Source organism: Spea bombifrons, chromosome 4 (genome assembly GCF_027358695.1).
Source record: "Spea bombifrons isolate aSpeBom1 chromosome 4, aSpeBom1.2.pri, whole genome shotgun sequence".
Taxonomy (NCBI): Eukaryota; Metazoa; Chordata; class Amphibia; order Anura; family Pelobatidae; genus Spea; species Spea bombifrons.
Window position 1 is genome coordinate 57,472,258 of NC_071090.1, and position 27,262 is coordinate 57,499,519.

Genomic DNA, 27,262 nt, shown 5'->3' on the forward strand with positions numbered 1-27,262 from the left:
GGAGATCTGCATTGATCTACAGTACTTACAACATCTTAAAAATTTTATAAACATGTAAATGTTTAAAAAATGAGATCAATAGTATTACCTAGTGTTGTCAGATATTCATTGCTAGTCTGATAAAGATTAGTATTAATAAGAAAAGGAGCATAAGCAATTCATCCACTGGATGGATATTTCTCTTTTTTTGGCTGCCTCATCTTCACTCCCAGACATTGACTGTACTGAGTTTCCAGACAGAAAAACCAGACAGAGTCATTTATCAACACTGCTCTAATCTGTCTGATTTTATTAGATATTACATTTTAGCAGCACAATATAAAAGTTAGACATATTCCTTAGCAGAACAATACGAGAGGGAAATATTAAAAATAAAAAGATAGTGAAAAATGGCAAGAGATTTGTCTTACAAGGTTTATTGCTATGCTGCATGAATGTGTATTAACCTGCACAGTACTGGATAATATGCTATTTGTTATCTGCTGCAGATGGGATTTCCATCCCTAAGCAAATTCAAGGGAAAATGTAGTTTTATTCACAAACCCAATGTTAATCTCAAAAATCAATCCTACTTAACCATGTTAACGCTAACGCACTGGTTCCTATAAATAGGGTTAAAATTAGGATGGCTTTGTTAAGATGCTCTTAGATAATGAACTTTAAAGTAAAGTGTAATACAGCATTTACTCGATTATAAGACGACCCCCCAAAATCTGAATATTAATTTATGAAAAAAAGAAAAAGCCTGAATATAAGACAACCCTATAGGAAAAAAGTTTTACCAGTAAATGCTAATTCATGTAAACTATGTGAACATTTTTTTTAATAAAGCTATGATTGAGAAAAATATTTAGTTTTTATTTCCTTTTTTTTTTCAACCTGCCCCCCCAGTTATGCACATCTGCCCCCTAGCTTGCCACTCTGCCCCAGAAATGCCTTATACCCCCTATATGCCACTGTGCCCCATGATATGCCTTTTGACCCCCTATGTGCCACTCTGCCTCCAGAATTGCCTTATACCCCTATATGCCACTCTGACATTTAGGGGATTAAAGGGCATATTATGGGGCAGAGTGGCATATAGGGAGATATAAGGCATTTCAGCAGAGTGGTGTATAGAGGGTTAAAAGGCATTTCACAGAGCACTCTGCCTCCAGAAATGCCTTATGCCCCCCATTTAACACTCCCCCTCCCTCCTCCAAACTTAGCGGAGCTTCTGAGTCCACGGTGCTTAGTCCAGGCAGCGTGTAGAGCTCTACGCGATTCGCGTAGACAACTGCTGCAGCCGGGAGGAGGTGCGGTTGGCAGCGGAGGTTGTCTGCGTCCATCGCGCAGACCTTCTGGGAAAAAACTTGTCTTATAATCGAGCAAATACGGTAATTCTTGGTGTCAGAATGCACGTTCGTAGTAAAGCATGCTGTAAGAGTCCTCGATATCTACAATAGAACATTGTTACATGTCTGAATCAAACATATGCTTGCAACATTTTGTGTCTGCTTCAAAGATACTCCTACTTGGTGGCACATCCCTAGCAAAGCAGGAAAGGGCTGGCCCATATTTGTGCAAACTTGTTTTTTAACAAAAAAATAAAATCTTAACCAAAACAGCAACTTAAAGGTGTAAAGAGAGGTGTAAAGATGAGGAAAGGAAAACAAATCTCAGGGGTAGACCTTAAGCTACTTCTGCTGGAATGCTTATCCACAAATCCACCAACCCCTCAGTAAAGTAAACCTTCCTTGCATTATGTAAGAATTCATTACATTAAAAACTGTACAAATTAAATGGGTAAAGGAGTTAGAGAAATGATGTAATAAGTAATAGTAAGGGAGTTAGGAAGTATGTATGTATGGAAGTAAAGGGATATCGCTATCCAGTACCCAAATAACCAGGCAAGACTAGTCTTTAGGTACAACAAGAGGAGAACTGATTTATTTTATTATTTTAGACACAGACGGCTGGATATATCCAGCAAAACACACATTAACATAAAAGAAGATATTGGGATGCAAACCGCCCCCTTAATCTGCATCTGCAGGATACAGACGCCACTAAAATAAGGAATACACAATGTCTTGATTAGATTATCCCCCAGACCTTAGTGTGCTGTGTGTAAACAGTTAGGAAATAATAAAATACATTTTTATTAATAACACACAAAAGGATAACATGGCACTCTTTAAAAGGACCCATAGTCTGTAGTAAGGAGGATGGCACTCAGTCCCCTCCAGGAGCCCATGGCACGGAGGCTTCCATGACAGTTCTATTTTGCAATTATGATAATATGAGCAGAACTTGACATTTCTATCTAGAATAGCAGTAATATTTTCGAAAAAGCAATGGCTGATGTGATTGATCTGTTGTCAAAAAATTGGATGGAAGGAAACACAAAAGTACTAACCCTTATCCAGACTGTCTCAGAAGTACAGAACAAATCATTACAGATAAAATGGGCACTGAACCGATATTCAAATGAAATAAGATATTAATAAGTATTAAAGCTATAGGCTGAAAAAAATACATTGCTATTTTTGTGTATAGGTGAGAAAGGGAAGCAATGGCAAACCCTTTTGTATATATATACACCGTATTTGCTCGATTATAAGACGACCCCCCAAATCTGAATATTAATTTAGGAAAAAAAGAAAAAGCCTTAATATAAGACGACCCTATAGGAAAAAAGTTTTACCAGTAAATGTTAATTCATGTAAACGATTTTTTTAAATAAAAGCTATGATTGAGAAAAATATTTTGGTTTTATTTCCTTCTATTTTCCAACCTGCCCCCTAGCTATGCACATCTGCCCCAGAAATGCCTTATACCCCCTATATGCCACTGTGCCCCATGATATGCCTTTTAACCCTATATGCCACTGTGCCCCATGATATGCCTTTTGACTCCCTATGTGCCACTCTGCCTCCAGAAATGCCTTATACCCCTAAATGCCACTTTGGCATTAAGGGGGTTAAAAGGCATATTATGGGGCAGAGTGGCATAGGGAGGCTTAAGGCATTTCTGGAGGCAGAGTGGCATTAAGGGGGTTAAAAGGCATTTCATAGAACACTGCCTCCAGAAATGCCTTATGCCCCCCATTTAACACTCCCCTGCCCCCCCCCCAAATTTACCGGTGCTTCTGACTCCCCTGTCATGCAGCCGGGGCAGCGTGTAGATGTCTACGCGATTCGCGTAGACAACTTACGCTGCAGCCGGAAGGAGTTGTGGCTAGCAGCGGGGGTTGTCTGCGTCCATCGCGCAGACCTTCCCCGACTGTCAGAGAGAATGCGTCACCGGTGCGGGGAACTCTGATCTCTGACAACCAGGGAAGGTCTGCGCGATGGATGCAGACAACCCCTGCTGCTAGCCACAACTCCTTCCGGCTGCAGCGTAAGTTGTCTACGCGAATAGCTCCGGCTGCACACTGGGGACTCAGAAGCACCGGTAAGTGGGACGGGGGGGACAGGGGGATCTGAATCTTAGTTGTCTCATAGTCAGACCTATTTGAGGTCTGATTATAAGACGACCCCGATTATAAGACGAGGGGTATTTTTCAGAGCATTTGCTCTGAAAAAAACCTCGTCTTATAATCGAGCAAATACGGTATATATATATTGTAAAAAGGAAGGCATGATTGACAACCAACATTACAGTAAGATTCATAAAATACAGACACGTTTTTATATTTATAACATTTGGCGAGCCAGGTAATTATTTTTTACCACTTTTTGCTCACTTGCAAGGGGGGGCAATCCAGTTTTCTCCAGATACAAGTGAGCTAAAAGGGACAAAATAATCGAACCGATTTTGTTTTATTTGCTGGAAGCGTTTTCTGCAATACGTCTCGGGCCAAGACGTGAGAGATCCTAAGAGGCAACCAGAGTGAGACGCAATTAGTAAGCTGGACATCATTTCTGGAGGATCACGTTTTATCCAGACCGAGGATTCAAAGTGGGGTGCACACCATTTGATTGCCTGCAGTCTGAAGACACAAGTCGTGTGAGTAAATTATAATTTGTTTTTTGATATATAAGAATGGAAATTGTAGCACAGTATGCGGAAGCTAGCACTTTTGACCCATTAATGATGGAAAATGAAAATGAATTTAAACAAATGCATAGCTTATGGTTGCAATGTGAGAAAGAGAATTGCAGAGTAGACAATAAGAAGTGGTACCTGAATAAAGATAGACTGAAAATCCAGAACTGTATGAAGTTGCTGAAGTTATTGAGGAATCAGTTGAACCGTCTACTTGTGGGGCACACGCCTGTGGCCTCCATAATAAACAACACAAGTAAATATAGTGATTGTCCAACCTGTGGATTAAATGGAGATTATGTAACCACATTAGAGGACAATTACGAAGCGAGAGGAGAGTTGATATCATCCCTTAGGACATGTTTAGCCACGCAAACCCCAGTTGCTGTATGCAGCCAGGGGGAAACATGTGGAGAAGAAGAAGAGGCACAAAGTATTGTAGAGAATGAGAACCCAGGAACAAACATAGGAAACCGTATACTGGATGAGCTAGATAATGGTGGTATCCCTGTATTAACCCCTCTTGTAACAAAGCCAGCAATACCACATTTTATGGACCCTTTATCTGTTTCACCTAGTGTTAAAAGCAGGATATCTGCCACCCTGCAAACTGCTAAAATTCTACAGCAGCAGGATAGAGATAAGGCGATGAAACAGCTGATGAAGTTAAAGCCCCTCTTTACCCCATATGACTGCAAAACAGATGTCCTTTCAAACATGTCCAATTTCGAGTCAGCAGTTAAACAATATATGCTCTCTCCTAAAGAGGCATGTATGATGCTTAAAATGTGGGTCCCAAGCAGCATTGCATGTAGATTGAATCCACCCATAAATGGCCCTATTAATCGAGACCGAGATTGGTTTAAAGATGATAAATGGAGTACAGAGGGAGACAGACTTAGAGCTGTCTCCAAATTTGTAACAGGAGACAGAGATTTAGATAGTCATTCACTTGCTGAGATGAAGGTGAATTTACAAGATGATCCGTGGGTTTTTGCTTCCAAATTTGAGCAAGTCTATCGGCTAACCCACCGCATTCCACCAGATCAAACTCCTCCTGATCTACTGCAATACCTAGTAAAAAAATTCACTTACTTAGACCCCGGAGTGCAAATGATGGCAGAGGAAAAAGATACTTTGGAAGGGGTATTGAACATCATAGGGAAGGCCAGGCAGAATTTAATGAGGAAAGGAGTCATAGGACAGCGTAAGGTTGCGATTGTAACTACCAATGAAGGGAAGCAATCTCTACCTGAGATTCCCTTCAGAGGTATTTGTTATTATTGCAATAAACCTGGTCATAGACAGAAAGAATGTTGGAAGGCCAAGAGAGACCAAAGGGTGACTGAGGGATGGCATGTTAGTCCATCCCCCTCTTGGTCTGTCAAAGAAAGTGATCAAAGAGGATCTGTAAAGATGAAAAGAAATAACAGTCCTGAAAAGGCAGATCAGGAACATCATTCTAACCCTCTGCCTAGGACCAATCTGTATGGTCCGGTGCGGGAGGCTCTGAGAATGATGGCAGTACAGGGAGTGTTTACTAATGAGCACAAACTGAAACCGGGGGACGAGGCTCCTCTAATTTTAATTTCAGATTGACTAGCACTGGACGATATGGTTCCTATTTGTAAAACATTTAGGGACCATTCTGGACGTCCATATGTGCATGGTATTATGGCAGGACATCACACTAAGATTCTGATTGATACAGGAGCTTCAGTGACATTAACCGATCTACCATTAAGTCCTCCTTCTGGGGCAAAAAAGACATTTCTTGTAGGACTTGGTGGCTCCCAGTCTCAGGCATTTCTTATTCCACAAGTGACCTTGACTGTAAGTGCTCAGTGGAGTAAGGAAATACCAATCTGGCAAAGTAAGAACACTGAAGGTACTATACTGGGTGCAGATGTAATGAGAACAGAAGGAATGCTGGTAGACCTTTGCAATAATGTTTTGTGGAGAGATATGCAAAACCTGTGTTCTCTATTAAGAATACAGCAGAGATTTCATATACCATATCATCCCCAGTCATCCGGTATAGTGGAAAGAAGGAATCGTACTCTGAAGTCCAGGTTATCTAAAATGCTGGTACAATATTGCAAATCATGGGTTAACCATCTCCCAGCAGTACTCATGGCTATCAGAGCTACACCCTCTAATGCCACTAGATGCTCTCCATATGAATTAATGACAGGGAGAAAAATGGCACTAGGCCATCCAGGTGAACCACAACTTTCAACTCCACTGAGAGAATCTGTGACTAGAGACCAGTATCTCTCCCAAATTCAAGAGCAATTAAACTCATTGCTTCACTTTGCTGCCTCCAATATGTCCCCAACAGATTGTAAAATTTTATCCACACCTCAAACTCTGTTTGAGAAGGGGGGATTGGTAATGATTAAAAATTTTCAGAAAAATTCTCCCTGGGATGCAAATTGGGAAGGGCCCTATGTAATTCGAGACACACTGGGCACAACAGTTCTACATGTACAGAGGTCTAACGCCAAAAAGGCCAGAAGGCAGCCTGGATATAAGTGGGTGCATGTAGATCAGTGTAAATTATATAAAGGGACTTGTGCTCCAGATACAGAGTTAACTGCTAAGGATTGATGCTTCTGCTTGATCTTTTTAGGTGCCCGAAGTATGACAACGTGAAATAATATTCTAAGAAGAATGAAGCTCAACATCTTTCCGGTCATGTTGCATTTCCTTAAACAATTCAGGACATGTGAATCCGATAATAATTCCCTATTGGAACTGAATGCAATTCCATCCACTCAGCAACATAATGGAAGTTATACAGATACCAAAAATGAATCTTCCAATACTTGAACTTAACACAAACTCATTTGTCCAACATCCTGAAGGCAATTATACTGGAAACAGCTCTTGGACTGATCTAGGCATCACTCCGCCCTCTCAGGACCGCAGAGGGAATTATGCCAATGGAATAGAAGGATGGACTAAAATATTGAGTGGTGACAATGTATATGATATGTGTTTATATGTAATACTCAGTGGGGGTTGGAGTGTTGTTGAAATTTTTGGGGAAATAATAAATAATATTTTGGGATTTTGGGTAGATAACCAGGGCAATTAAAATGATTGGGAATGTAAATGGTCAGATTGGGGAAAATCTACTGTAAGTTTTATGTGGTAGGGATGTAAAACTGACTGGTTAGTGTCTACACATTTAAAATTTCTACACATTTTCAAAATTGTTCCAGAATTACCTGTACTATGGAAAGAGCTTCAATAAGGTGGGCAGAAAGGGGTAAAAGTAGATATAGAAGAGGGGTTGTGGACACAGTTCTGGGAGGTGTAGGAACTGGGTTGGGTTAGTGAATGCAGTAGACATAGCCAGCACTACAGTTGTTAACTGACACTCCTAGTACAACTTGGTGGCAAAAGTTAGCTAATACTTTCTCTAATCAACATGGGGTACTGCTCTGGGGAACCTATTCATACATCCATTTATTATTGTATTGTGTGTTTCTGTAGTATGTATTGTTATTCAAGTTTGTATGTGTTGTTACCTGAAGTCATTGATTGCCAGAGTATATCACCTCCATTATGGAATGCAAATGGAAAGAACTCTGTGAATAGCGGGCTGGGCATGCATACATAGTAGATACACTGCCAGGTACGCTCTCCCTCTTGTCTCCAGTGGGTTTTATAGAGTCCAGGGGACTCATCCACTTCATTGTCAAAAGGAGGGATGTAAAAAGGAAGGCATGATTGACAACCAACTGAATGCCAATGAAGTGAAATGGTGTTCTGATGCAGAGATCCAATGGGCAAAGCCTCTCTATACAAGTCCTTAAAATGGTCTCAAACATTAATGGAGATTCTTCTCTGCAGAGCACATGGCAAATCAGTTAGGACATTTGGTCACCTTCCACTCCCTCCCCCAGTGCAATGTCCTTTCCCTTTTCTATCACCTTGGTCTCTAAGGGTCACTGGAGAAGATAGGTTACCAGGGGAGTGTCCAGCAGAAGGAGGACTTATTGTGTTTATAAAGTCCTGCCAACTCTCTCTCTCTCTCTCTGAGTCTGCGTGGAGATGATCACATGGGAGTGGTAATTGTATCACGTGTTTACAGGCTTATCCTGCTGTTTCTTTGTTATTTCCATTCAATCAACGAATATATAGTTTGGTAACAGCATATACTAATTTATAGTAATTTGTATATGTATTGTTAGTTTGTTTAGCCTCTCTTAATAAATATTGTTAATTGCAGAAAACAAGGAGTGTGGACTCTGACTTTACACTCGATAGTTAGTGGTTATTGATAGCATAAAAGTGTGTATATATATATATATATATATATATATATTCATACAGTAAATGTAATTCAATAATTACAGTAAGATTCATAAAATACAGACACGTTTTTATATTTATAACATATATATATATATATATATATATATATTCACTTTCAAGGTGTTTAAGGTCAATATTTACGTGTGTAGTCACAGTGTTTAAAAAAACCCTCAAATACTGAAAAATATTATATATTAAGTAATTTGTAGACTTGTGCATGAAAACGAACACGAAGGGTGCGTTTTTTTTGTTCAGCCCGAATACCGAACATGGCGGTGGCACAACGTATACGAAGACGAAGACACACAACATGAAGAATCTTTGTGTTTGTCTTCATTTACTAATCAACCAATTGGTTGATGCCAGAGGAGGCCCCTGCAGGCGACCAATAGACTCACTTGCAAGGCCCTTTAACTCCTGATGGCGAACCTACGGATTTCCGTTCCCGTTAACCCATGCGATGCTGCGTAGATAAGCGTAGTTCCGTGCCAGGAGTTAAAGGCCCAACCAGCTGGTTGATGCCAGAGGAGGCCCCTGCAGGCGACCAATAGACTCACTTGCACGGCCCTTTAACTCCTGATGGCACAACTTGGCCTGGGGAGGCCACGGTCTCCTTGTTCCAAGAGTTAAAGGTCCGTACGAACGACCAATAGAGTCGCTTGTACGAACCATTACCTCTTGGAATGGAGAGACCATGGTCTCCCCAGGCCAAGTTGCGGCACCATAAGTCTGTACAAGTGACGCTATTGGTCGCCAGCAGGGGGCTCGTCTGCCATCAGCCAATGAAGTACAATGAAAATTACTGTGATTTTTTAGTTCATTACCTTATCCTGTCTTTTAATCACTTCATAGCCTACTTAGTAGCTTTTAAAGACATGTCATGTTTCTCAATTTGAGGTTACAAAAAACTCCAAAAGATCCAATTATCCCATGTGTATTAAGTAGATTACCTCAGGGGACTGTCCTTTGTCCTCTTCTTTTTAATTTGTTTCTTAATGATCTCCCATTTTGCATTGAGAGCCATACATCAGTGTTTGCTGATCACCCACCATACTGTATATACTGTACATACATATATACATATTTATACAGGGGCGTAACTAGAATCCTCAGGGCCCCGGTGCGAGAATCTGTTAAGCCCAATCTACCCCCTTCTCACACCATCTACCCCCTCTCACACTATCTACTCCCTCTCCCCCCCTTCTCAGGCTATCTACCCCCTCTCCCCCTTCTCATTATCTACCCTCTCCCTACCCTCCCTTCTCACTATCTACACTCTCCCAACCCCCCCTTCTCACTATCTACCCTCTCCTTAACCCCCTTTGTAGGTCACTTACCGTGCAGTCCTGTGGTGAGGGCGCAAGGCCTCTGTCTCACTGCTCTGCCACTGTGCGCGAAGTGCCGGCACCCGAGACAGACGCCTCACGCTCCCACCACTGCAGTCGTGGCAGCGCTGAGGCAGGCGGCAGCTGCAGGGAGCAGATGAGACAGAAGGGCGCCGAGCGGTTTCTGAAAATGACCGCTCGGCACCCCTTGGGCCCCCCTGCTGGCAGAACTCCAGGTCCCGGTCGCAGTCGCAACCCCTGCGACCCCGGTTGTTCCGCCACTGTATTTACACATACTGTACATATGTTTGTGTGTATAAATACATACAGCACTGTACAGGTTAAAACACAATCATTATCAGAAACAGTTGTTAAGGAGCAGTTGAAACTGGATGAGGAACAGCCGAAGTGAGGTTGGTTTACTGTAATAACAAAAGTCATACACCATGGCGAGACTGAGGACAGCAACAAGACAGAAGGTAGTTATACTATATCAGCAAAGTCTCTCCAAGGCAGAAATTTCATTGCAGCCAGAGGTTATGTGGAAACCCATGAAACGGGCAATGTTGAGCACCGTAGATGCAGTGGTTAGCCAAGGAAACGTCATGCTTACTTTCATTCGCAATTGGAGGATGTGCAGCAGTGCCATCAGCTAAGTATTGGCAAAAACAGTGGGACCCTGGTACACCCATCTACTGTCCAGAAAAGTCTGGTCAGAAGTGGTCTTCATGAAGGAACTGCAGCCAAAAATCCATACCTCAGATGTGGAAACAAAGTCAAGCTACTCAACTATACACAAAAACACAGGAAGTGCAGAAATAGTGCAGCAGGTTCTGTGGACTGACAGCTTGTTCACCGAAAGCCTGGAGAGCTGTAAATTAATGAGTGTTTGCAGGCAAAAGTAAATCGTGTTCAGGGGCATACCAAGTGTATTTGGCACCTGGGGTAGATCCTGTATGTGACACCCCCTACTTTAAAATGTAAAGATACTAACAAAAAAGTTAATGTTGGCCAGAATATTTATTTCACAAATTCATTAACTGTATGTCAACCGGAAAAAACTAGAAATCTGAAAAAATTAAGTTTAAATGAATAACATTTACTGAAAATATGTGGTACAGCTTAACTCCTATTACTGTATATTTAGACATTGGTGGTGGTACAGCATAACCCCCATCACTATACACTGAGTCAGACATTGACAGTAGTGTAGCATAGCCCCCATCACTATATACTAAGCCAGACATCGACATGGTAAGCCCCTGCCCCTGAAACAGCCTGCCTATGTCACCTCTGCCCCTAAACATGCAGCCGGTGCTACCTCTGCCCCTTAAGTAGCCTTCCTGTGCCACCCCTGCCCCTTAAGTAGTCTGCCTGTGCCACCCCTGCCCCTTAAGTAGTCTGCCTGTGCTACCCCTGCCCCTTAAGTAGCCTGCCTGTGCCACCCCTGTCCCTTAAGTAGTCTGCCTGTGCCACCTCTGCCCCTAAACACCTATAACATTCAATCACTTACTCACTCATTCATTCATTAATTCACCCTCCCGCACAAGGAGTTCTGTAAGTGACGGCATGGGCCCACAGAACCCGGATCTCAACATCATTGAGTCATACATTTTTGAAACAGTTTAACATCATATACCCTGATGCATGAAGCAACTAATGACAGACATTACTATTTATTACAGATAAACTGGATATGACAGAAACCACTGATCTGCAGGTACATCACTAATTCTGTGACAAAAGGTCATATGAATGCTTGTTTACAGTTCCATCCATTTAGTTAAGTGGATTGCTTGAGAACATTCAATAAAACATTTTGAATTTATTTTGACCTTTCCAGGACAATAATGGAAAAACCAATTGTCATTTATGGTAGATTTATGTGCTAAATCCACTCAAAAGGTTTCTCATAATATCTGTGCATTCAATGATGACTAGATGGGTTAAGAAGCACTACATATAAAAAACCTGTTTTTTCTTAATGTTAATGGAAATCCTTCTCAAAATCAATGTAAGAAAAAGCAGTATAAAGTATCATAATACGTGACGTGCTCATTAGAGAAAGCCAAAACTATATTGATGAACAATGTGAAATATGAGTTGTTCAAAATACTACGGTGATATTTTAATTGTTGTTTTTAATTGTTGTATACATGTGTATGATTGCATTTAATGATTGCTCCTGTGTATCATAAAGGGAAATGTCCAAGGTGATTGAAAGGACCAAAGAGGAATGACATTTAAACTATTATACCTTAATCAATGATTTTTATTATTGGACATGACTTGAGGATGAGATTTGTTTGGTGGATATATATTAACATTTTATCATAGTAAATAGGTTGATAAATAATCACAAGAAAGCAGATGATCTCACACTGTGAAACTATTTATTCTATTCTGTGTTTATTTTCAACACATCTGTGATTTATTAGATGGCCTCATTATATGTAATACACATTATCTTATCCCATGCAATGTTTATGTAAATGTAGGCATTAATAACACATTAGTTTTCAAGATCTAAACATGCTTCATTTGGTGTATCCATTAAAAAGTTATTTTTTATATTTTTTTCAACTGATAATGAAAAATAAAGATTTGTGCTCTCAGGAAAGTTCTCCAGAATGAGCCAATACAATTGGCCAATACAATATGAATATCATTTTTTATTAAGTGCTTATTAGACAGAGAACAATGGTTATTAGGGCATTAGTCCCAAGAGCAAGCAAATCCTAAGAAGAACATTTTGTACAGTGAATACCAAAGAATATGTTGGGTTTTTTTTTACAGTAGCAGTGTGTGGCCATTGTAGTAGTAAAATATTATATGCAATATTTATTTAATAATTATTCATGTCATGTTACATATAAAAAGCCTCTTATAATATTAGATGGTCGATCAACTTATCTGAGGTAGCCAGACATTCATAAATTCCTGCAATGCTTTTTGCGTTGGATGCCGAAAAGTTGACTGGCACTATAAGTGGCATGTGTTGGCAAGATTTGGTCTTGGTCCTCCACTCCTTGCAGGGATCCAGGCTTTGTATAGATCTCCCATAGGATCAAGATTGGAGGATCGGGAGGGGGGGCATGTCACCGTGAGCGCTGTCATATTGAACTTAAGTTCAAGTTAAGGCAAAATGATGGTGTTTTCGGTGACGTCTTCACCCTTGATTGGAGTATTGCCAGGAATTCAAGTCAGGGGAAAATGATGGTGCTTTCATTTACGTTCTCTCCCCTGATTGGAGGATAGGGGAAAAAGGTCACTGCAAGCGTCACTTTTTTGGTGGAAATTCACGCCATTTTGTGTCTGCAGAGATGCAGACGGAAGATTGAAGGTAGAAGCGAGAAGGGTAGAGAAAAGAGAAAAGAAAAGACAAAAGATAGAAGATGAAGAAGATGTGGAAGCGGAAGTGGTCGGCAGAAAAGGTAGGTAAACATTTAAGGAGCATGAGAGAGTTAACGAGAATAAGAGTGGGAGAGTGGGAGTAAATGTGGGTATTTTGGACAACAATTCTGAGCTTTTTCCAATGTTTTCACTCAATTCATGGGGGGGGTCTTGCCTTATTTTCGTGGCTTTGTACGAAACGCCAAACTTACCAAAATTAAGTAAATTTGAAATTCAGATGAATCCAAATGCGCTAATCTAATAAATAAATAAATATATATATATATATATATATATATATATATGTATATATATATATATATATATATATGTATATATATATATATATATATATATATATATATGTATATATATATATATATATATATATATATATATATACATATATATATATATATATATATATATATATATATACATATATATATATATATATATATATATATCGTGGGGCAAAAAAGTATTTAGTCAGCCACCAATTGTGCAAGTTCTCCCACTTAAAAAGATGAGAGAGGCCTGTAATTTTCACCATAGGTACACTTCAACTATGAGAGACAGAATAGGGGAAAAAATACAGGAAATCACATTGTAGGATTTCTAATGAATTCATTGGTAAATTCCTCGGTAAAATAAGTATTTGGTCACCTACAAACAAGCAAGATATCTGGCTCTCACAGGCCTGTTACATCCTCTGTAAGAGTGTCCTCTGTCCTCCACTCGTTACCTGTATTAATGGCACCTGTTTGAACTTGTTATCAGTATAAAAGACACCTGTCCACAACCTCAAACAGTCACACTCCAAACTCCACCATGGCCAAGACCAAAGAGCTGTCGAAGGACACCAGAAACAAAGTTGTAGACCTGCACCAGGCTGGGAAGACTGAATCTGCAATAGGCAAGCAGCTTGGTGTGAAGAAATCAACTGTTGGAGCAATTATTCTGAAATGGAAGACACACAGGACCACTGATAATCTCCCTTGATCTGGGGCTCCACGCAAGATCTCACTCCGTGGTGTCAAAATGATCACAAGAACAGTGAGCAAATATCCCAGAACCACACGAGGGGACCTAGTGAATGACCTGCAGAGAGCTGGGACCAAAGTAACAAAGGCTACCATCAGTAACACACTACGCGGCCAGGGACTCAAATCATGCAGTGGGGTGGAAACATCATGCTTTGGGGCTGTTTTTCTGGAAAGGGACCAGGACGACTGATCCGTGTAAAGGAAAGAATGAATGGGGCCATGTATCGTGAGATTTTGAGTGAAAACCTCCTTCTATCAGCAAGGGCATTGAAGATGAAACGTGGCTGGGTCTTTCAGCATGACAATGATTCCAAACACACCGCCCGGGCAACGAAGGAGTGGCTTCGTAAGAAGCATTTCAAGGTCCTGGAGTGGCCTAGCCAGTATCCAGATCTCAACCCCATAGAAAACCTTTGGATGGAGTTGAAAGTCCGTGTTGCCCAGTGTCAGCCCCAAAACATCACTGCTCTAGAGGAGATCTGCATGGAGGAATGGTCCAAAATACCAGCAACAGTGTGTGAAAACCTTGTGTAGACTTACAGAAAACGTTTGACCTCTGACATTGCCAACAAAGGGTATATAACAAAGTATTGATATGAACTTTTGTTATTGACCAAATACTTATTTTCCACCATAAGTTGCAAATAAATTCTTTAAAAATCAGACAATGTGATTTCCTGTATTCCCCCATTCTGTCTCTCATAGTTGAAGTGTACCTATGGTGAAAATTACAGGCCTCTCATCTTTGTAAGTGGGAGAAGTTGCACAATTAGTGGCTGACTAAATACTTTTTTGCCCCACTTTTCTCATGGCTGCGCGGTCTATCCGCCCTCTTCTGTGAGTGTTGGACTGCTCAGCTTGAATAACTTTGGTCTGGCCCATTCTTACCCTTATTGCAACTTTGTACTAAACAGTGAGCATAAACTATTTAATGCATGACCCTCATCTTCACAAATTGTTAATTATATTTTGTTCATCATAGTATTTCTTCTTCATGTATAAATGTTTTTATGTCAATATGAAATTTAATCAATTTTAAAACCTGTCCATTTATACCCAGCTCCCAAATAATATCCTACACTAAATGTTTTCCCGTGTTGCATAGAAAATAATATATTTAATCTCTTCTTTATATTGTCACTGATTGAACTCACACCATGTGACTATCCCTTCCATTCCCAACAAAAGCAAGAAATAAAAATATTACTAAATAAAATACAAATATTTGTTTTGCAATGTCTTGGTATAGTGAAGTATACAAGAATACACGTATTAAAATATTTTTTTATCTAGAAATAAAATAATCAAATCATTGTTTATATGAAGTATTATTGCATCAGTATGTTATTTCGTTTACAATGCTGTGTTAAATTCCATGAAAACCTTATATTTTACTTCAAATAAGTAGAACAAAGGTGTAAAATAATGTGCCTTGCATTTTTTTTTGCTATGTGTTGCTAAATCAAATTGATTCTTTGGTTTGTTTCCAACAATTTTCCTAGAAAGCACTCAACCCTTTCTTAGTATTGCTGTCAAGTAAAGTGCATTGAAAATTAAGTAGTTCATTCAACATAGCCCATTTATTTCCTCTCTAATTTTATGGTGACAGCTAAAGAGTCTCTGCATAATTTATTGCACATTTTTTCTTGCTGTGTCAAACCCTGAAAGTAATTTTGTTTTCAAATAACAGCATATGTGCATTCAGTGGCCATTTGCCTTTTCTAAAGAAGAAGGTACAATATGTGTATCCTAATAAGTAATGGTACACGGCCACCCGCATAAAGAATGCAATAGATAGATTTTTCAAATCAAAATTCCTTCGTATAATATAAGATAAACAGTTACCAATGAAGTATATATTCAGATAGTGACTACTATAAAGGTGAGCTTCTCATTAGAAGAGAGAGGGTTGTAGAAAACAGTGGTTACCTAAAATCCAGTAATGATATGTGCTTTAATAAAGGGTGAGGTTTACTTTATAATTAATGTTTTTTTTAATCCAAATGCATTGAGGAATTAATTTGTTTACCTGCCCTTCAGCTCCTTTCCTTTGTAGGAGATGGATTGACTGTGCAAGCATGAGCGACTCACCTCTAGTCATGTCCTGTGACAGTTCCAACAAAATTTTCAGGGGGTCTTAAAAGACCCCCCACACATGCATGTGCATTTCCCACCAGTTATTGGCCGCTTCAAGCTGATGATGAAGAGTATAGGGGACATATCTGGACCTGCACCGGTTAAGTGTTTTTTTTTTTTTAAATACCAAAGTAAAATACAGTGAAGGAAAGAAGTATTTGATCCCCTGCTGATTTTGTATGTTTGCCATTGACAAAGACACGATCAGTGTCATAATTTGAAAGGTTTTTAAAAAACTTTTGGAGCCAAGTTGCGACACCAGGATTTTAACAGTCTATTGGTCACCTGCAGGGGCCTCCTCTGACCAATAGAGTCGCTCGTACAGACCTTTAACTCTTGGGGCGAGTTCCGCTTCAGGAGTTAAAGGGCATTGCGACCGACTCTATTTAACTCTTTTAGAGGGGAGGCAGGCCAAGTTCACTATCAGGAGTTAATGGGACGTGCAAGCAACTCTATTGATCGTCTGCAGGGGCCTCCTCTGGCATCAACCAATTGGTTGAACACGAAGAGTTACTTACTTTAATAGTAGACAATAGTAATGGAGCAGGATAAAGAGTATTTTGAGGCCTTTATAAGACATTTCAGTAGTTTACCAATTTTACCTAGCAAGATGATACATGATATGATAAATTTGTTTTCTACTTTGGTGAATTGCAATGCATATGTGCTTACACTCCTTTGAGATGTCATGATTATTCTAGCTTTTAGTAAATCCTCCAGATGGAATACGTACACATATTTGCATAAAATAGTTCCCGATTTCTCAATAACCAGCACCATATTGGAACAAATACCGGCAAAATAAAATGAAACACTGTAAAATATATTAGTGTAACTAAATGCATCTGGTTAAAAACAGGCAAATTGCACCGTGGCAACAAATGAATTGAGATTCTATACCAGTTAAAGATAAAATTACATACATTAAAGATTGTGATAAAAAACAGCTAAATATTGTATAGTATATGCACAAGGTTACAAAAAGGACAATTCTCAATTAAAAGCATAGTTGCAACAAATGAAGCAATGAGCTAAATAAAGCAAATGCTTCAGTTTATTATGTCAAGCCTTTGGAATGGTAAGGGAAATAGTCGACAAAATGGAATTTAAAAAAATGGGTGAATTATCAAGGCAACAAGATACAAGTACAAAAACACTACAAGTTAAAAACATTAATACAAATACTTTTAATTTAATTTTAGTATTCTAAATCAAATACATTTAACCAAAAATCATCACATAATGTAATTTGGTGTAAGGTTATCTACAGCACTCAACCCAGAATAACATTATCTTCAAAGGCAAAATAAAAATACTTTCCGTTTCTAGTTACTGAGTTGTAGCAGCCACCTTACAACAACATCACAAATGTTTAATAATAAAGTTTATATTTAAATAAATTAATTGTGTACATTTCCAAGCATGCAAATTAAGTAATTGATTTATAATAAAATAATAAGTATATATTGATTTAAGTAAGATAAGATACATTATGCTCTGCTTTTTGAACTAAGGTATATTGATCAAGAGAATTGTGTAGAAGGACCCCTGGGAGCTGATAAATGGTAAAGTACACTTCTTCCCCAGTCTTTCGGACAGGAACAATTATGTGATTAGTATACTTTCATCATGGAACAGATGGTGATTTTAGTTCATAGATTAAGGTGTTTCACGTCAATTGCTGTTATAACAAAAGGTTTGCTTTCATTAGCATAAAATACCAGGAGAATTAAAACAATTGTAAAGAATGTGTTGTAGTGCCATGGTTACATCTATCTTCAGTTCCACATTTTTTAAAATTTGTTATTGTTTTTTTCTTGTATGCAGTAAATTATTTTGTTATTACATCACACTTATATAGGTCATTTTTGAAACGTATGGATTAGTAGAATAAGAAATTAATGCAACATGTCAAGTTTATCCTGCTAGGCACATACAGCGCTGTACAAAAAGAAAGTATGTTTAAATTCTATGGTTTTAAATATCAGGACATAATAACAATCTGTTCCTTAGCAGGTCTAAAAATTAGGTAAATACAACCTCAGATGAACAACAACACATCATATTTTACCCCCTGTCATGATTTATTCAACAAAAATAAAGTAAAAATGGAGAAACCATGTGATTCAGCAGCTTGCCGAACCACATTTAGCAGCAATAACTTCAAGTGATTGTTTTCTGTATGACTTTATCAGTCTCTCACATTGTTTTGGTGTCATTTTGGCCCACTCTTCTTTACAACATTGCTTTAGTTCATTGAGGATTGTTGGCATTTGTTTATGAACAGCTTTTCAATCAAGTTGAGGTCTGGACTTCGACTGACCCATTATAACACCTTGAATCTTTTCTCTTTCAGCCCATCTGTTTTAGATTTACTGGTGTGCTTGGGATCATTTCACCCAAGCTTTAGCTGTCGGACAGATGGCCTCACATTTGACTATAGAATACTTTGTGTCATGAACTTTAACATGCTGAGGCCTATAGAGTCTGAGATCTAACTTCTCTGAGCTTTGCACAGTCTGACCTTGGGGTGAATTTGCTGGGACGTCCACTACTAAGAAGATTGGCAACCGTTTTAAATGCTTTCCACTTTTGAATAATCTTTCTCACTGTAGAATGATGGACTTTAAATTGTTTGCAAATGGCCTTATAAAACTTCCCAGATTGACAGCAGCAACAGTTGCTTCTCTAAGATTATTGCTGATTTCTTTCTTCCTTGGCATTATGTTATCACACACCTGGATGTTCTAGACCAGCAAACTACTAAAGCTTCAGCTTTTATAGAGGTGATCACACTTGCTGATAATCAATGGATCAAAGGTATTTGATTAGCAGCACCTGTCTGCTTCTTAGAATCTTAATCCATATAGAAGCAGTCTACTTCGTTTTTCACACAAGGTTTCTCCATTTTGGTTTATTTTTATTAAATTAATCCTGACATGGTGTAATATGTCATGTGTTGTTGTCCATCTGAGGTTGTATTTACCTAATTTTTAGACCTACTGATATTCAGTCCTGATATTCAAAACCATATAATTCAGATAGGGTGTAATTTCTTTTTCACAAGACTGTATACTTTGCATACTGTATATATCACTACTTAATTTTCATGAATAAATAAATATGTAGTTTTGCACCAGATAACTATTTCAACAGAATATTATATACTGTAATGATTTGCTTTAGTGGAAATAGTATTAATCATTTTCCACTGCAAAACAAAGTTTATTGACAAGAATTCTCATGGTCGCAACCGGTAACAATTTTGTTTTAAAAACAAGTTTAACAGGATGGAAGCCATTTTGAAAATTATTTTCTGTGCTCCCACACACTTGAAAACATTGTTCATTCAATAATGAGTGACAAATATGAGTGGCACAATGCTGTTTTCATGTTGTTCCTCTTAATGTTTTGCATAAATCATACTGGTGGTCAAAGCCCAAAAAATCTTGAAATTTTTAAACATTGCATTCTGATGATGGCAATTGGTTTACCCATATGCTAGATTTTCATTTTAGTTTTTAATTAAGGAATATTAAATCAAGCACATAGTGACATAGTTCTTATGGCCTTTCCTGGGAAAAATAAACATTGGTCATTGATCATAAACAATACTGACAGTGCATTTATCATGGTTTTCAGTGATGCAGTAACTGTTCTATTAATGTAAGAAAAAAATCCCCTTTGGTATATTTTTCAATAAACATAGAAGATTTAAAGCAGATTCATTTTGATATTATAGTATTTGCAATATAATAAGATACTTCTCTTTACCTGACAGTATGAGGTACAAATCACTCCCCAGGCTGCACAGTGCTAGTAGCAATGGGAAATTCTGATGTCTCAACAACAGAAGTAACACTGGAGGATAGTCAGGTCATGTTAAGGGTCAGAAACACTGGAGAACAGCATGAGGAGATCCATAGGTAAAGTCAGAGGCAGGCCAGAAGGTTACCAAAATACATCCATCTGAGAGAAGTCATTAACTGTATAATTCAACAGAGCAGGGAGGCAGGAGCAGGAAGGCACAAGACAGGCTGAGTCAGGAGAACTAGGGAACAGGAAATAACTAATGCTGAGTTACACGAAAGTAGGCACTTGCAACTGAGCACATTTTTACAGGTGTCCATGGTTTAAATAGACAGCTAAATGCGACTGTGTATGCTCCACCTAATAATTAGATCACAGAGCCTAAGAATGTTTCTCATGATGCACATTTTTCAAAACCATGAGACAATGTTACTGAGAAGCAGTGCTGTAACCACCGGACATTGAGAGATCCATGCTGCCTAGCACCAGGGCCTAACCAAATGTCGCTCCATATCTGTCTCATTGTGGAAGAGAGGCCAGTCATGTGGGGGGTACTGAAGCACCCGTCAACAAAGTACATTTTCAATGTGAAAGTAGAATCTGAAAGTAAAAGTTTGAAGAACAGGTGATTATAATCTGAGTACTTTGCAATACAGTTTTATTTTTATACAAAAATTGTGTAGAACATCTCAATAAAAAAACTAACATTTCTAAAAGTGTTGCACCTAGACATTTCTGCCAGTGTTTTTGCTGAAAAGATTTTCCCTCCCTGAAAATACTGAATGCTCCTTCTACACCTTCAAAGGTGATTTGTCCTTCATGTCACTTATGACTGAAGCAATAATTGTAGCCTTAACTGGGGTATAATTAAGATACATTTCTAACATTTAAGTTAATTTAGCTTTGAATAGGCAGACTTATTTGTTGCATTACAAGTGAGAGATCACCCTATTGAGTCACCAGGCTCCCCAGTGTTATCTTGCTCCATGATTCGCTTTGGGAGATCTCAGATCTACCTTGTAACTTACCCATTCTAAACTTTTAAGTTCTGACTCCAACTGGCACAGCCTCTGTAGTGTCTCATACCTGTGCCACATATGCATCTGAGCAGAGTATTGGTATATGATGTCATACTGCTGCGCTCAGATCACCCCATGAAAAGACAAAACCAAACCAACCTTGAGTACAGGGAATGCTTTATTCTGGTAAGGCTGACAAAGCTAAGGACAGCAGCCCCCAAGCTGATTAACTATGGATCAATAGCACTACTGTGTTACATTAGGCTAGGCAGAGCAACATAGCTCTGAATTGGTCAGTTTGGGAAATTACAAATCTCCTTTGAAACAGCTTAATTATACCATGCAGATATCTATAGTATCCCTTTCCTGCAACCTAATGTGGAGCACTGTCATATTATAAAATTTAGTGGTACTAAAAAAAAAAAGATGAGCAAAGAACATGAGGGTATGGGGGTAGCTGAGGCATTGCCATTGGTAAGGCCTAGGACAGAGACCTCAATAAATACATTACAATATTGTGGAGCGACCTCTGCAGTCCTGGTACAGATGGCACACAGGAAATGACTTAATATCCAAGGGCTCATTGCTGGTGTCCTTTGCTACATGAATCATAGACTGAATCTATTTCTAAGGCAACAATTGGATTCATAATTTTTAACGGAAAGCTCAACATATTTTCTAAGATCTGTAGGAAAATAGATAGATTCTAACGAAGATGTATGCTTATGAACTAACACTAACTCAATGTCAGCTTTCCACATGCTATAGATCAGGCATGTCCAAAGTCCGGCCCGAGGGCCAATCGCGGCCCGCGTTCCGGACTGATAAGGCCCCACAGATAAGTTGCCCAAATATAGATCTGTTTTTTTTATATTAAAGGCAGAGTGATTTAACACCTGTTTATATTTGTCATCCAAGTCTCAAAATGAAAAGTATGCCGTTTTCAATACACTTTGCATAAAATAGTTAATTTGCTTTTAATTTTAATGGTTCAAAGGATGTCAGGCAAAATGGTCGGCCCTCGCACACGTTCACTTCATCAAATCTGGCACTCTTTGAAAAAAGTTTGGACATGCCTGCAATAGATGAAAGCTATCAGAGCTTCCCACTAAAAATGATGCATCTGATAGACCTTCTGCAATTGAAAGAAGAGTTATGATATCTGCTGATCATTCAGCCTATACTTCAGCTAAATTCTTTTTATATTACTTTTTATTTTGGAAGTTAGATTTTTGAAAGTACACTGCACTCGCTTTACACACTGACACACTGAAGGAATACTTTTGAAGGCCCAAGCTTTATGTAAAATGCTTATTGGAGTGCATTTTGCAATTTGTTTCATTTTTATCCCTCTCTGGTGTCTCTGTTGAAAGCAGATGCATGCACTAATTTGCATGCAGTAAAATGCATTATTGCCCATGCAAAATAAATGTTAAATGTAAACATCTCAGAAGTAGACCTAACATCTGTAAAATATAATATGTATATGATGAAGTATATGCTGTACTTGTTATGTTGCATTTCAGTTAATATATTGTAACTAAAACATATGACTATTAAAAGGGACCATCCAAACATTTAGAGGGATCTTTGAAAATCCCTTTATAATATTGACTACAAAGATAGACTACAAAGCATAATGTCATTGTGTAAATAGTAGAAGAAATTTGAAAAGTGAGTCTTCAAGGATCACCTGGCTGGTTTTAGACACTAAAAGGTTAATTTGATACATGCTAGGATTTATTCCATCTTTTTCGTTCTTTGTTTGAATCTATTTTAAATATTGACACACAAAAAGAAAATATACTAAATGCTATAGCCCTTCACCAGCTGGAATATAAATAAAAGTGACCCCTAAATTCACACAAAAAAAAACAGTAATAAAATAAAAAGTGATTTGCTGCGCTTGGTGATACAAATGTACATTTTTTTAACCCTTACTTAAATGTATGATCCCATTCTGGTCAGTTTCTCATAACAGACATAAAAATGAAGAAGAAAAAATATATACGGTATATATATGGTGTAGTAATATCAGAATCTGGAGAGTGGGTGTTCGAGCATATTGCATTCACATGTGGTGTAATGATATATGGGATCCAGCGATTTGTAGGAGAGGTGTTCTATTTTAAAAAGTACGTTAGAGGTAGGACTGTGTAAAATTGGAAAAGTCCTTCTTCTGCAAGAGGAAGTCCAGAAAGGGGAAACGGAGGCACAAAGAGTCTCAAAGCCACCAGGCACTCCTTTAATCAATCAAAACCTCACCCAATACAGTGACGAAACTGCTGTAGTTCAAGTCAAATGCGTAATGTTAAGAAATAATAAAATCATGTTTCCATCTTATCTTTCTAGTTTGTCCTCCCTATTATATAACACAAACTTTGACTCCATTTCAGGGCTCCTATCCTTAAATGAGAAAAATAAATGAAATTGTTTTTTTGTAGTTACATATTACTGTTAATGCATGTATTCCTACTTTTTTTGGTTTCAATAAAGCAGAATTTCAACCTACCCGCATCTACAGTCTTTAGCTATCTTGTTAGAAGAATAAAAAAAATTTGCAGGCCTGGGTATTGTGGAATAAATGAAACATTTATATTGGTGCTCCGGGTTATTGGGCATTATGTAGTAGATGGAAGCACATTGTCAGTGTGGCGACTTATTGTAGATGCAGTTAATAAAATTAACCAATATATCTATATATACTGCCCCTGGGCTGAGCTGTCACATTTGATTATATGAAATGTGTATTCGTTTTATGTAACAAAGTAAACAGTTCAAAGTAACTGTTAATGTACATTTCAAAATGTAGGAGTGTTGATGTTATAATATCTGTTGTATCTACACACATATGCACATTTCCTATTATAGTCTTGGGTTAAAATACTTTTGTAAACGTGCAATATATAAACTGTTCCATTTAGTGCATTAAGATAGTGGCTTCTTATCTTCAGCCCCAGTCACTGTCCTCTGTTTAGGTGTCATAAAAATTATAGAAAAGATATTGTTTTGTTTCTCATTTTAACTGGCAGAGTTCCTAGAAAGCTGTAGTTATGAGGCATGGAGCCTGGAATAGTGTTTTTTTATTTGTACTTAAAACTCCAGAGGATTGTCAGTTCAATCACTTACAGATCGTGCTGCTTAGAAGCTTTCAAAAGCACTTGAACAACGTGAATAAATGGATTTGGCAAGCAAGCTCATTCCTCTGCAAAAGCTAATAGGTCTCCCTTACAGATTTGATGCTCTTAGAGTTTTAATTTTCTAAACAGCTATGGATATTTTTAAATTCTATCTATCTATCTATCTATCTATCTATCTATCTATATATATATATAGTTTTTTTATTAAGTCCTCATATTTTTAAAATGTCTTTTCATAGAGTCATGTAAATCTATCAAAACATGGCATTTTCAAATAAAATGCTAAAACATTGTTGTTTAAAATAAAAAAATACAGATTAACAAATTACCAAAATTAATGTATTGGAAAATGTGGGAAGAAACATTTAATAGATGTTGCTCATGTTGCTCAGTGTAAAAGAAAAGCTAAAATGCATATGTGCATAGTATTGTCAAAGAAGAACCAGCTGCATTAATGTGGATAATTAATGTACAAGCCTTTAAACATCTCACGTATGAATGATAACGTCCACTAGGTGGTGCTATTGAAGTTGGACTTTGACCTCATCTTAAAAGCTAAGCACAATGACATACTCTAGGGAACTGCACCAGCCCTGCATTCTTACCCAGTTGTAAATATTGTAGAAACATAATTTTTAAAGTCTGTTATTTTAATGGGAACATGCTTATTAAGGTACAAAGGTATACTTATTTTAAACATTTATGTTTACGCTCTGCATGACCCACTAAGGCCCACTAAGGCTAAGGCACCTCAACATTATTCGGTTAAATTGTCTGTTTAACTATTTCATAAATATGCATCTTAAAAAAAAAACCTGTTATTAGTAATATTGAATATATAATTGGTATTACATATTGGTAATAACAGAAATAAATGTATGTAACTAGCATTGCTTCAGAACCTCCTTTACCTTAAACTGAAAGTTTGAATCTAGCTTAAAATTCAATGGTTTAGTTTTGCATTATCTTCATTTCCTCTGCATGCTAGATTGATCAAGAATTCTGTAAGGAAAAGCCTACTAAATAAATGATGATGTAAAACATATATACATGATATTCTACATTTCACAAGCTATTCTACAAACATTTTGATGATTTTCTAAATAATTCTTTATAACCAAGTCTACAAGATTACATTATATACACTGAAGCACAGACATTTTAATGTATGGATATGATGTAAAGTCTCTCTGGAGACATTACATTTATTTAGTAAATGTATAGCTCCAGCTGGTCTTGTATCACTAATCAGATACTTGTAATCTGCTAAGCCAAGAGTTTTTTTTTTTTTTAAATGATTAACCATTTAATGAAGATTTTTAATTTTCAATTTGCATCATAGGAGTGTCTTTGTATATCAATACAGGGCAAATGCTTATAAATATATTTATTTTTTAAGCAGGCATAGGCAACATTTCCATACTCTCTAGGACATAAGATTTTTTTTTAAACAAAGTATTATTATTAGAAATGGTAAATTACACAGATCAGAGTCAGTTTTGAAGTGTATTAAACAAAAACAGTCTCTCCTATGCAAAGTTGTTGCTAAAATATAAAGGGAATATTGACATTAGCTAGATATTTTATTATAAGTATCATTGTCTGTGTATATGCTTTATTTTTTTAATATTGAATGCATTCTATAACATGGTTAACGCATTTCTAGCAGTAATTAGTGCAGTTTCGTATTAGCTGCAAATACCTACAAATGTTATTACTTTTGCCTTAGAATCTCTTAGCAAATCAATTCCGCTGTTATTTTAAGAACGTAACTACGGTATATTTAAACTCCCTTTGCAGTCCACAGTATATTATCTACCATTCCTGTAATTGATGGATGTAGTATGTAGATTAGGTACAGCTTGTTATGTTTGCAGTTTCATTATGAGGGGCATTTACTGAAGGACACACTTTTTGTCCATGTTATTTTGGCAGTAGCCAAGTTCATTGATGTATTGACTGGTCAATTGGGGTTGACCATGAAGCCCTGGCACTTTAAGGCAGGAGGCCGCCAATAACGTAAGTGCGGCTGAAGGCTGAATACGAGAGACCACACACCACATTTTTATCCTTAGTCTATAAAGTCTATCAGTTATGTATGGACAGATGTTGCCCAGTGTGCCATACGGAAAGTCAGGCCACATACCTATCTCCCAAATTAGCCAATATTACTATATTAGTTACATTTTAAACATTCTCTCTCAGATAAGTATATGTAAAAAGAAAGAAATTAAAGTGGGCAGCCATCTGTACAAAAGTGTTTGTTCTGTTACTGCCCTGCAGGCATCAGTAACATTAAGAAGCATCTCAATTCTTGCCACTGCCAGTGTATAAATAAACTATTTGATGACTGAATGTCATATTGGTATTAGCATCTTTTCTGTTTATTCTCTCATCTGTGGTTAATACAGTGCATATCACTGTGTATAACCTAGCATATAGCTTATTATTTAAACATTTATATCTTTTTAGGTGTATAGTAATGATGTTTTATGTACAATCTATCCAGCAGAGCTGACAAATCTCAGCTAATGAATGCCACTGACATGATAAATTGCAATGCTCTGCTTCCAACAGGAAGTAGTAATAATAGTAGTAATAATAATAATAATAATTGAATTATATAAATAATAATAAATAATAATAACAACAAAAAACAAAGTACCACATCAGTTTAGTGTGACTGACTGAAGGACATGGAAAAGAGCACCTTTTTTTCTTTCATACAGAAATCAGTCAGGCACAAATTGTGTACAGTGGTTTCACTAGATTTTTTTTCCAGACATTACAGATTTCCTACCCTGTATACTTAAATTAAACTTTAATACCACATATTAGACTATATCAGATATAAGAGTTTGTCAGACAAACTTGTTGAAGATCCACATACATATCACATAAATTCATAAATACCATAGTTCACATACATTTGTTGTAATTAAGAAGGGGAAATACGTTGTAACATTATTAAACTTGATGTCAAAATGTCAACAGATTAGTTGGAGTATATTCCTAGCTGCATTAAATTTTGAGCAATT

General features: G+C 37.5%; 1 protein-coding gene across 1 annotated transcript; it reads left to right on the top strand.

Moving 5' to 3' along the window:
• The first annotated feature begins 4,026 nt into the window (after window positions 1-4,026).
• On the top strand, window positions 4,027-5,628 carry LOC128491374 (posterior protein-like). Its single transcript, XM_053463695.1, has one exon. It carries the CDS (start codon window positions 4,027-4,029, stop codon window positions 5,626-5,628), a length of 1,602 nt encoding a protein of 533 aa, XP_053319670.1.
• The last annotated feature ends 21,634 nt before the right edge of the window (window positions 5,629-27,262 follow it).